The following is a 12,303-nucleotide window of genomic DNA, read 5'->3' as shown; positions in this document are numbered from 1 at the left end:
TTTTCAGTTTATCATATTATTGTCTTTCATTTCATTCTGTATTTTTTCATTTTTCGTTCTAACAATCTGACCGTAAAGATAGAATTGTATTTTATAGTTAACTGGACATGGAAGTTTCTTGTTTTTTTTTTCATTTTGCGTCGAGAGTTGTACACTATCCAATTGTTCTGTTAACGACTTCAAGATGTGTTCGAGGGTCTATGTGCTATACAAAGTAGTCTGCAGTAAAGGCGGGGCATCCTACACTGGAAGCATCACAAGGAAAATGCACGTTCGAATAAAAAAAAACATATGCGACAGGTACTTCAGCCAAAAAATTTCAAGGTACCCATCAGGGCCACTCAACAAAACAGAGGCAATCTCAGAATTACAGTGGCCTTCCTTAACAACTATCTGAGCCAAGTCATAAAGAACAGAAAAAAACTACATTAAGCAGACTGGTTACTTTGGCAACACCAGTCTATGCATATCACCTGCCATCCCCCCACACCTCTGAGCAACGACCTTTCCCATCCCTCGCTTTTCCACATATATTGAAGAAGGGGTAATAGCCCCGAAATATAGACATATAAGGTGAAACCACAATTTTGTTTTGTTTTCTTTTCTTTTTTTCACTTTGTCTTTTTGCATTGGCCTGGCTTGACTCAATAAGTCTCATTTATACATACATACATACATACATACATACATACATACATACATAGTTTCAATCCCACTACGTAGCACCTTGGGCAACCGTTTTACTATAGCTCTGGGACGTTGACCAAAGCCTTGTGAGTATATTTGGAAAGAAGCTATGTATGTATGTTTGTATGTATGTATGTATGTATGTATGTATGTATGTATGTATGTATGTATGTATGTATATGTATATATGTATGTATGCCTGAGGGAATATTCACCAGCTGTTGTGATTCACTAGAATATTACCCACGTGATTAAAAAATGTAAACAATCACGACTTCGTCTAGAATTAGCCCCAGCAACAATACCGTTTTTTCAGCGCTTGTCTCTCTAAACCTATTCATCACTATAAATTCAGCGCACCATAGCTATTTGGCAGAGAGCATTGGCAGACACCATCGGAGACGGCCAACAGAAAGAGTGAACAGTAGTTGATCCGAGCTAACAACAAAAGTAATGAACAGTCGCCGGACGAAAGACATTAGAACTCAGTGGTACGGCAAGCGCTAACCACACTTTTTCTGCTGCTACAAAAACTCCAATATCAATAACATTCAAACTCTCTCGACATTTTGTCGTTCGTAATAGCAACACTTGCTTTTTGTTTACGGGAAGACTTAAAATTTTGTTTATCATAAATCTCACAGATATCAGTGTTTTTCGTAGAACAGGTGACATTCGACGCTAGAAATTGTGGTCAGCATATCGTATAGAGATATGGAGATATGTAATGCAGAAGAAAGCAAAATAGAGAGAGAGAGAAAGCTGGGGAAGTGAGAGAGATAAGAGAGACAGATAATCTACATAGTTGGGAGTCAAAGAGCGAGAAGGAGAGAGAGAGATAGAGAGAGAAAGAAGAGGGGGAGAATGAGAGAGTGAATGTACTGGTTAGTCGACGATTAGTGAGAAAAACAGAGAAAACGCGAGAAAAGCATTAGGTTCGAGAACAATTTCAATTTCTCTCGCACAAACAATATATAATTACACCCAAACAGTATAACAAATATGATCGATATAAAATTGTTATCTGTGTGGAAATGAAGCATAATAATATTCATTAAAGCCTTGAAAATGCAATTTATACACAATTTCACTGTGGAGACATTTAAAGTATTTTCTGTCTATTATTCATTTTACATTTTGTTTCTTCGTAATTTGGATGACTCTTAAGAGTGAAGACATTAATGTAGAATCAGAGATGACTCTTGTACAAAATGATTCCACTTATAATGGAGATATCACAAGTTGATTGCGATGTAAAGCATCATAGCTAATTAAGGCTTCGTGAAGTCTGACGAATTTCGTAGTCCATTAATTAGAACGTAAAGTTTGTTACAATTATATTAACTATATATCTCTTTATAAATTAATAAAGCTATTAAGCTACAAAACAATGATGTGTAACTATACCAGTTATATACAAATAACAGTCGAAATCGTTGTTATTGAAACTTAGTAAAGAGATTTACTGTGGTTGAAATTAATCTATACCCTGAAAAAATGTGATATATATGTGTATATATAGCCTCTCTACGAATTGTAGACAAGTCAAACAAATCTCTTCGTAAGGAGAAAAATTGGGATTATCATAATTAGTTTCATCTCTATTTGGAGACTCGTAACTGAAAATGCAACCATTTTTATAAGGAAATTTATAGTTTATAACTATTTATATATAACACAAATCAGGATTCATCTAAAATCGCCGGTCTAATTTGCCTAAGTGCATTCGTTCGTAACAAGGTCAATTAATTCAAATTCCACCGAGATCGACTTACCATCGCCCCTAAAACTGCAGGCCTTGTGCCAAGATTTGATTGAATCTACGTCGCAGACTCGGTTTTTGGGGGGAACTTAATTATAACCATTGTACAGGGTTCAATTTAATCATATAATAATAGTTGCAATAGTTGGAAGAATAATAAGACAGCATTGAATGCTAATCCAAGAAAGAATCACAATTGAGGTAATACTGTCTACCAGGAAATGTCAAGAAAAACCAAAGAAAGCCACAATGAATATATTATGACTGGATTACGAGAGAAAATTTTAGTTCCTTCGGGAAATTTGAGTTGTGCTTGCGAATGCACAAGTTTTATGTAAAGAATATTCTTTTGTTACAATGAATAATAGTGTTGAGCGTTGTTTAATAACAAAATTCATTCTTCTAACAGATACTATAAAGAATCTTTTGAGAAACTGATGCATGAATAGTGCAGAATATGAACATTGTAGGCGGCGAGCTGGCAGATTCGTTAGCACACCGGCTTAGCGGTATTTCGTCTGTCGCTACGCTCTGAGTTCAAATTCCGCCGAGGTCGACTTTACCTTTCATCTTTTCGGGGTCGATTAAATAAGTACCAGTTACGCACTGGGGTCGATATAATCGACTTAATCCCTTTGTCTGTCCTTGTTCGCCCCCTCTGTGTTTGGTCCCTTGTGGGTAGTAAAGAAATAGGTCTTTCGCCCGTCGCTACGTTCTGAGTTCAAATTCCGCCGAGTTCGACTTTGCTTTTCATCCTTTTGGTATCGATGAAATAAGTACCAGTTACGCACTGGGGTCGATGAAATCGACTATCTCCCTCCCCCAAAATTCAAGCCTTGTGCCTATAGTAGAAAAGACTATGAACATTGTAAAGTTTGCTAGCACTAGAATGTTCTATTATTACGATGAGATTTGTAAAATAATAGACTATTCCAACACCACCACCACCACCACCTCCTCCTCCTCTACTTGCTGGAATAAGCAATTGTAAGAAAATAAGCAATATTTACCTGCTGCCGCGGTTTGCAAGCTCGTAGATGGATAAACATTCGGTCTTCAGTAAAATTTCGACCACAATTTGGACATGATTGAGTTAAATTCTTTGACGATCGAACTGTATTATTTTCGTTGTTCTGCTTTGATGATTTCCACTCTTGAGATGTTTTTAGAGTTGCTATTTTCGAGGACTTCCCTAATTCCTGCACCCGAGGTGATATCGTAAACTCCGGTTCTGTATTTTTACGGCATTCAGCTTCGTGTTGAGCTATTAAGTTAGAAGAGATGCTTTGTTGGCAAAACCTACACGTCTTGCAAGGAACAACCGGATTTTTATTATCCGGAATCCTTTCAGGAGATAAATGTCTTTCCGGTGTGTAAGTACCTTCTCGACGCAAGGTCGGTCTTTTTGAAGTGGATTTTGATTGTGAAGAACTGTCTTCTTCATTAGGATTCTTGGTAATTAACACTGGGGTAATCAGTGTCGCCGTGTCAGAGCGAATCATTTTCTTTTCTTTGGGTCTGTTTTCTTGTTTAGGTTTAATCTTATCTTCGCTACTTTTGCAGCTGCGGATATGGACTTCTAATCTATCTGGTAAAAACGTCCGACCACAACTTGGACAGGCAACTAAATTATTTTGAGCACTTTTCCAAACAGCTTCATTAAATCTCGATATATTTTGGCTGTTCGAACCAGAGATAGCCGGCAAAGTGTCTGGTTTTATAGGTAATTTTCGCCGTAAATGACTTGGTAATTTTTCATTTTCCAGTTTCCATTTCTTCAAGCATTGTGGCTCGTGTATACCAATAGATCTGGTTCCAAACTCCCGGCGACATATATAACACACTACTGTTCGTGGTCTTGTTGCCATTCTGAAAAAGAAGATCAAAGCTGAAGTTGAAATAGAACAGGTGAAATACATTCAAATATACACAACTATTTTTTTTTAGGGAGAGTTTACGAAAAAAAAAAAGACGAAGACAGGTGGTGTACAAAACAAACAGATGTATAGTATAACGCTCAGGAATAGAAAAAGTCTTTTACGTTTCGAGCCTACGCTCTTCTACAGAAAGGAACACAGAAAAAAAAACAAGGAGAGAAACAAGGAGAGAAAAAAAAGGAGAAAAAATATGTGTGTAGTGGCTAACGATCTATCATGGTGACTGACTCGGACCATTTTTTAAAAATCTCTCCGACTGAAATTCGGTGCACGTAACTAATGGTGAGCCTCATAGCACTAAAGACACTTTCTTCCTTTAACGTACCCGGATCAAATTAACCTTGCTCAGTCTATCGATATTCTTGCTCTACCCACTGGAGAAGATGACTTGGCACTACTCGTAAATAAAATGTATTATTATTTTAGTAATTGTTTAGTTGTTTTATTTTACTAATTAACGCCCTATTTTTCTACTTACAGATGTATACATCCGGTCATTTAAGAATTAAATGGATTTAGCTAACGATGACGTATACCACTAATCATGAGTTATGAGCATGTCAACAAGTAGCCGGGGACTTGGTCAACTCAACCAGCTGCCACTCCTCATAGAGTCAGCAGTTAATTTGGATACGAAAACAGATGACCGTACAATTGCTATTCGCTTTTACGTATATAACCTCTTAGCATTAATACAGACCAATGTTTATTCCATGACTTTCAAAAGAAAAATGATAGTCAGAAGATTATAATAATTCTACGAATGCGTGTTTTCATAATTATCTTTTCTAATTGTTTCTTTTTTACATACTTTAGTGATGCCCAAATTTCCTTTCATTCATTAGCATAATGTAAAACGATATCGATATAATGGACTCAATACATTCTACGACTTTTATCAATTCTCAGAGTTCAAACTAAAGTGTGATCCAGCAGAACTTGAACTCAAAAAATTTGGAATATAATACTGAAAGAAATTTCAGAGTTTTCCTTTTTCTATCATCTAAATTTTCTTTCAGACACAAGAAATTTAGGGCTTTCATTTGTGATAAACATAGCATTATGTTGACAAATAACAGAAAATATCAGAAAATTGTGATATTGAAACTTCTCAGGTACGTTATCAATTTAAATTAAGGGAAATGTTTACAATTGGGAATTGAAACCAGGTTGCAGATTACATATATATATATATATATATATATATATATATATAATATATATATATATATATATACTAGCAGAATACCCGACGTTATCTAACATAAACATGTAGCTATTATGACCAGGAATTGCTCTTAATAAAAACATATTTTATTTCATAAAGTATAATTTGATTTCTCTTGAAATGTATGTTTCACGTACATGAAATATACATTTCATGAAATTATTTCTGTCTGGTGGCTGCATATTAAAGAAAAATTGTAAAAATATTATTTCAAGAAATGTATATTTAACTGCCTTAGTTGGAAATATAAAAGCAATTGTTCCTGTTTCAATCAGAGTAAAAAACAAATACTATGTTAGATCCAGAAGTTTGATTAAAATCATTACATCCCTTAACTATGGAAGGCTGAACCCTGTAGCATTCGGGAGCAGGGCTAGTAGGCAACGGATTCAATATGCAAAGTATCTGAATCAACATTTTACTTCCTACGCTAATTTCTTCGGGTTCAGTAAAACTAGCTTACGAAATAATTGTTGCGTACATACTCAGTCTATTCAATGTCGTACCATATCTACTTCAGTTAGCTTTTAGAATAAAGATGGCATCTTTTAAATCATTGCCACGAACCATTGCTTCGTTTAATATTTCTTCTCAAATGAACCAACGTGCGAACCTCTCTGTTGTCGCTCGAATAGCTGCAGTAGCAGCTTAAATAACAGCTAACCTGCTTTAGATAAAGATACACTAAATAATGATGTAGTTTCAAATGTATAAAAAAAATGAGGAGATTGCCCCGGCTTAACTTGGGACTAAGCAACAAACTGGTTATATTCTCAAACAGGGCTGACTATATAAATAAATAAATAAACGGTTAAACTGTTAGTTGCAATCTCTATCAAATGCAATAATTGTTTCTTTCATATAAATATGAATCATCGAATTTTGGGGCGATGGAAATGGGAAGTTGTTACAAGCGAAATTAAATAACGAGAAAAAAAAACAAGAATAAGGGAATTAAATCAACATGGAATTTCAAAGAAACAAAATATTATATAACAGGCGTCAGAACCATAGTTGTATTGATGAAGATACGTTTGGATAGCTGAGATAGTAAAAAAATAATATATTCTGTTGATATCGATTTATATGAGTAGAATACATTTCTGCATTGAACAACAACAAAATCTTAAGTATTTTATCTTTTCTTGGCAAATGGTGCTAGAATATTTGCTTAAAGATCGACTTAGACAAATACAGTGGCTTCATCAACCGTCAAAAATATATTTTATATAAAGGTGATGGCGTAACCGAACTGAGAGAGTTGGAGAAAATGCTTTGAATTATTTAGAGTGATTTTCCGATTTAAAATCGACTTCGTTTTCCTTCTTTTGGAGTTGATAAAACAAACCAGTCGTTTGTTTTATCAATGAAATATTTGAAGGAAGGTTAAATTGTCGGTAACGATTTTAATTAAACTTCCCTTCACTGTCTAAAACTTGGTTATTTTAATGAAATTTTTGGTCAGTTACATTTTAAATAATGTAGATTACCATCATGTCGGAATTTGTTATGTAAAACTTTTTCAGACATGATAGAGAGGAGAGTTTCGAATAATTCACACACATGGAATTAGCTTCACAATTTTAAAGAAAAATGGGTTTTTTATAGAAATTTTCTAATGGTGTAGATTACGATTCTATCGGAATTTAATGTGAAGAAAAATTGAAAAGGGAACGGATATTCCAGGCATCTTGACTTTGTTTCCTCATATGTTTTGATGATTTAATTACAGTTATGTTAATAAAACATTACTATTGAGGACTATTCCACTCTTTCCGAAAATTTTCTGAAAGAAATCTTTGTAGAAAGGTGACTACAATGCTAACACTGATTATTGAATACACGTTTCTTTCATTATTTTATTTCAGTCTCAAAGACAAAACAATCTCTTTTGAACAAACTCAAAGGTAGACCATCCTTTACGTGGTCGTTTAGTATGTTAGAACCAGCAAGCGCTATAATGTAAACATTATCGAAATCACAAACATTAATGTATGTGTGTTGTTTAACGCGTTTGGTAAATGGAAACTTTGGAAGTCCTCCGAATAAGCTATAAGTCTAATTTTAAATAAGGCGGTGAACTGGCAGAATTTTAAATAAGGCGGTAAACTGGCGGTAAACTGGCGGTGAACTGGCACGCCGGACAAAATGCTTAGCACTTCGTCCGTCTTTACCCTCTGACTTCAAATTCCGTCGAGATCGACTTTGCCTGTCATCCTTTCGGGGTCGATAAATTAAGTACCAGTTGAGCACTAGGATGGATGTAAGCGACTTCCCTCCTCCCCTAAAGTTACTGGCCTTGTGCCAAAATATGAAACCAATATTTGAGTGTTGATAAAATGTGTTAATATTTTGTTATAGACAAGTATGATTAAAAGGAATAATTTTCTATATGTTCCTAATTTCTTTTAAAATAGTCTTTCTTAACTTTAAAAAGTCTTTCCATGCAAAGGTTTCAGTATTCAGTTCTTTTTTTTCATTTTGTTTTTCCTTGCTCCGTCTCTAGTGTGATGCTATGAATGTGACAAGGATTCCGGACAGTCCATCTTACAGTGAATAACAAAAACATTCAACAGTCGTGAGATCTATTTCCTTAATAAAACGTGCCTTGTCAGAGACGTAGAAAATATCAGTCGTTGAAGCAAACATTGGAGTCTCTCCATGGTTTCTTAACCTGTTTACAAATATCAGCTGAATTTACTTCAGGTCACGCCCTGGCCTCTTAAGGACATGATTTTGGAGTGTGGGCGCATAGGAAAAGGCGGGATAAGCACTGCTGAAAGGCCTTCGATCAGCACTTATCGAACTGAATATAACGCATTTATACACCTTAGATTATTGAAAAAGTTGTTAGAGAAATGCAATCGGTTTCTTTAACTAAACAGCAGTTCTTGAATTCCATTGTATTTCCACTTCTTTATTCGACAGCAATTTGCTAAAAATATCATGAACCATTCAACATTTTACAGAATTCGCAAACAACCCTTTCTACGCTCTTAAAGCATCGAATGTTGTCATTTCTACCCATAAAATGTAGTTTCTATTCATCAGTTCCTTCCATAACATTAGACTTACATGATTTATATCTTTCTTTGAATCCGGAACCCAAGAGGCTCGTATTTGTAGCTTGACGAATTGTTCACCTTACCTCAATAACAGAAAACCATTAGATACACACGGTAGATATCTTCTTATATAAATTTGTAAGCCACAGTTCATTTGGTAATGGCCTCCATTTTCTATGTTCCGAGCTTGTCATCTACAAAAAGCGGACCCACTTAAGCATAGTAGATCGCGGTAAATTTCTTGATAAACAGCTTTCTCGATTAATTGGTGGATCGATCAACTAGAATCTATTATTTAGGTATATTCGTATTAGTTGTGGTGATATACACAATAGGAATTCTAGCTAAGTAATATGGACAGTGTGTATCAAGCATCGACTGAAAAGGTAATACAAAGCCTGTGTAAATATATTGTTCAAGTTATGAAAATTAACAGGTATGTAGCTCAGAAAAGTTGTTCAGAACACATCAATGGATTGAATTGCATTTGGATAGAAAAATGCAACACTTAAGTAGACTTCATAGCAAATAATGATTGTGATTTCTCAATCGAAATGTGCCGTACATGCAACTGAATTCTTTAACAAAAGCTAGAAACATTTTTTTTTTCATTTTAATTTTTTTTTCTTCAAAACAATTACGGCAATTGCTAATCGTAATAAGTTACAGAAGAGCTTTCAAAACGACGTCTGAAAATAGGTGCGGAAATAAATAAATTATGGGTGGGGTGGGGGGGATAAGAGGTGAAAAATAATCAATAGTAATAAATAAGTCAGTCAGATGTTAAAGGAAGCTATGGTTGGGAGTTCCTTCAGTCTGAGGAGCGAACTGAACTGACGTATTGATTGGTTTTAATTATTATGATGATGCTTCTAGTACTTAAAAACGAAATTGTGCTGAACAAAGAGATGTGGATGGGTGTAATTGATAGAGATAGAGACAAGTGGGAGTGAGTTACTGAGAGAGAGAGGGGGGAGGGAGAGATTGGAAGAAAGAGGGTGGAAAAGGAAAACGTGAATAGGACTGTTTGTTAATGTGTGTTGCATACATGGCTGAGTGATTAAAGAGTTCGCTTGACAATCATGAGTTCAAGTGTTCGATCTCACTGCGTGGAATCTTAAGCACGTGACTTTTGTTACTGCCTCACAACAACTCAAGCATCATGGGTAAAACTGGACAAACAGAAGCCGCGGAAGCTCGTCAGATGTACTGCTTGTGCAATCGAAAGGGCTAATCTTGTCACACGCTTTATCATGTTAAGTCGATCGGAGGATTACATTGGAGTACATGGGTTCACTTATGTTCAAATTCAACGAGAAGAAAGTGCCGTGGATCGAACAGCTAATATGCTTATACTCGAAACCTATGGGAACCCACTTATATGTAAAGTGTGCGTGCAAACAAGCAAACTGTGATACGAATAATGAAAATAAAAGTATATGATTTATAAATTATCCAGGACTGGTAATATCGTTGACAACAATTGACATGTAATCGACAAGCTTCTCCCCCAAAATTTCAAGCCTTGTGCCTAAGGTAGGAAGGATATTTGTTTAAGTCTGTTTACATTTTGAGTTCAAATCTTACCGAAGTCAACTGGCTTTTCATCCTTCCGAAGTCGATAAAATAAAGTAGCAGTTAAGTACTTCAATCGATATGATCGCTCTTCCCACGATAATTTCTGGCTTCTTGTCCATATAAGAAATTAAAGGGCGGTAGATTCGGCAGAATCGTTAGAGCGTCGAACAAAATGCTTTGCGGTATTTGTTTCAGCTTTTTTATGCTCCGAGTTCAAATTCCGTCGAGGTCAACTATGCTTTTCAGCCTTCCGGTGTTGATAAAGTAAAGAATCGACCAAGTCCAGGTGTTAATTTGATCGACTAACCATGTCCCCCACCCTATTTCTGACCCATGTCTACGCAATAAACTATTTTTGTGGTACCGTGACAAAGTATGTTCTCAATTTACATCAAATGATATACCATAAAAATAAATTTTTTTTTACAAAATGTATTTTCATGTTGCCATGTTCATACCTGCAAATACTTCTGAAAATATTGCTACGATGGCTGAAGCGAATGGACTTCAGCCAGAAATCGAAAAGGTGTCACGTTTCTCAGTTTTATCCTGCCTCAACAATAACCTACGCAACGTAGCATAATAATAGTCTCCCCTGTTCATACTCGTCCACAATTTTGTTACGAAAGAGTGTTCTTCGTTAAATCACCGCCGAGCAGGATGGAAAGCAAAGTCAACAACTACAGGATCCTAAAAGGATTTGAGCTTAAAAACAATTTTGCTAACATTTCACAAAATAGAACAAGTTTGAACATTTCAATAAAGCGTTTTTTCTTTCTTCCAACCTCGCCTGTGTCATGTAGTTTGTGGAAAGGAGAAATTAGAAACCTTTTCTGACCACGTGAATTTGTGAGCGTTTCAATAATGTATGCATTCCCTGTCTCGCCAGTATATAGTTCCCCGCAAGTCGGACATTTAATGCAGCAAATTTATGCATTTGTAGTTCATATCTGCATTTGCAAAAATCTCTACATTTTTTTTTTTGTTCTAACGGATCTACCCGTATGCATGTATTGACACGTTCCACATCTCTTATCATTACACTTGGATACTGTGAATATTTTATCCTGTTTGTTCATGTTGAATTTTGCCTTTGTTAATAGTTTCTTTGGGTTATGTGGTTGCCTTTTGCTTAAGATAAGTGTTTGATTACTTATTATGTTTTCTAATTTTTCACTTTGTTTCATGATTGGCAAATTTGTTTGATGATGTTAAAAATTAATTGTTATCGCCATATTAATATGGCATTCTTATAGATATAAGAATAATCGCTGTCGCTGGTCAGCTCCATGAGGCCACCGCCTTAAGATAGCTATTGATACACGATCTGTATTCATTATAACCTTCTAACAAGGGAGGTCAGCCGCTTCACACTGCCAGTCCGACAGCTACAGACGCGTTTCGGGGTATTGCCCCTTGTCAATGTAGCGCAGTCAGACCCCGAAGGTGTCGCCACTGACGTCTCTGTTCGAAGGTTTCTATTTACCTAGTTTCAGTGGAATACATCCACTTGTTTTCAATAATAGAAATATTAAAATTACTAAGTCTCTATAAAAGAGATTACGGCAGCGTTTACTGGAAATTAATTGTTATCGCCATATTAATATGGCATTCTTATATATATAAGAATAATCGCTGCCGCTGGTCAGCTCCATGAGGCCACCGCCTTAAGATTGCTATTGATACACGATCTGTATCCATTATAACCTTTTGGCGATACGGATTGTGTGTTACTAGAAATGGTATTGTTTTCCGTTGATGGGTTCATCTTTCTCGTCTTACCTTAAGTTGTTCTATAGCCATCTCTTTTGCTCTTTGTATGCTATTTTCTACAAGTAGGAGGGGTATTTTTGCTTGAGCAGAAAACCTTCGATTTCTATAAGTCATATGCTCTTAGTATTGGATCATCTACTATAGTACAAATTTTCCTGGCTAGACAGTACAGGATGTTGCGTTTTGCGTGTTCTGAATGGCATGATTTGAAATTTAGGTACTGGTGTGTATCTGTGCTTTTGTAATAAATATCAGTTGTGATTGTTTTTAATT

General features: G+C 35.6%; 1 protein-coding gene across 5 annotated transcripts in view; it reads right to left on the bottom strand.

The window, feature by feature from the left end:
• Nucleotides 1-12,303, bottom strand: part of LOC115220479 (zinc finger protein 474-like) — a 105,433-nt gene that overhangs the window by 34,113 nt on the left and 59,017 nt on the right. For all 5 annotated transcript variants that reach the window (XR_005002494.1, XM_036509989.1, XM_036509990.1 and 2 more), the window contains exon 2: nt 3,460-4,318. Coding sequence is in view for 4 of the 5 variants with exons in the window: in XM_036509989.1 (XP_036365882.1) it covers nt 3,460-4,317 (858 nt within the window). In the remaining variant the exon portion in view is untranslated. The remainder of the gene's footprint in view (nt 1-3,459; nt 4,319-12,303) is intronic.

The sequence above is a fragment of the Octopus sinensis genome, linkage group LG16, assembly GCF_006345805.1.
Source record: "Octopus sinensis linkage group LG16, ASM634580v1, whole genome shotgun sequence".
NCBI classification, from domain to species: Eukaryota; Metazoa; Mollusca; class Cephalopoda; order Octopoda; family Octopodidae; genus Octopus; species Octopus sinensis.
This window is presented reverse-complemented; position numbering and strand designations above follow the sequence as displayed.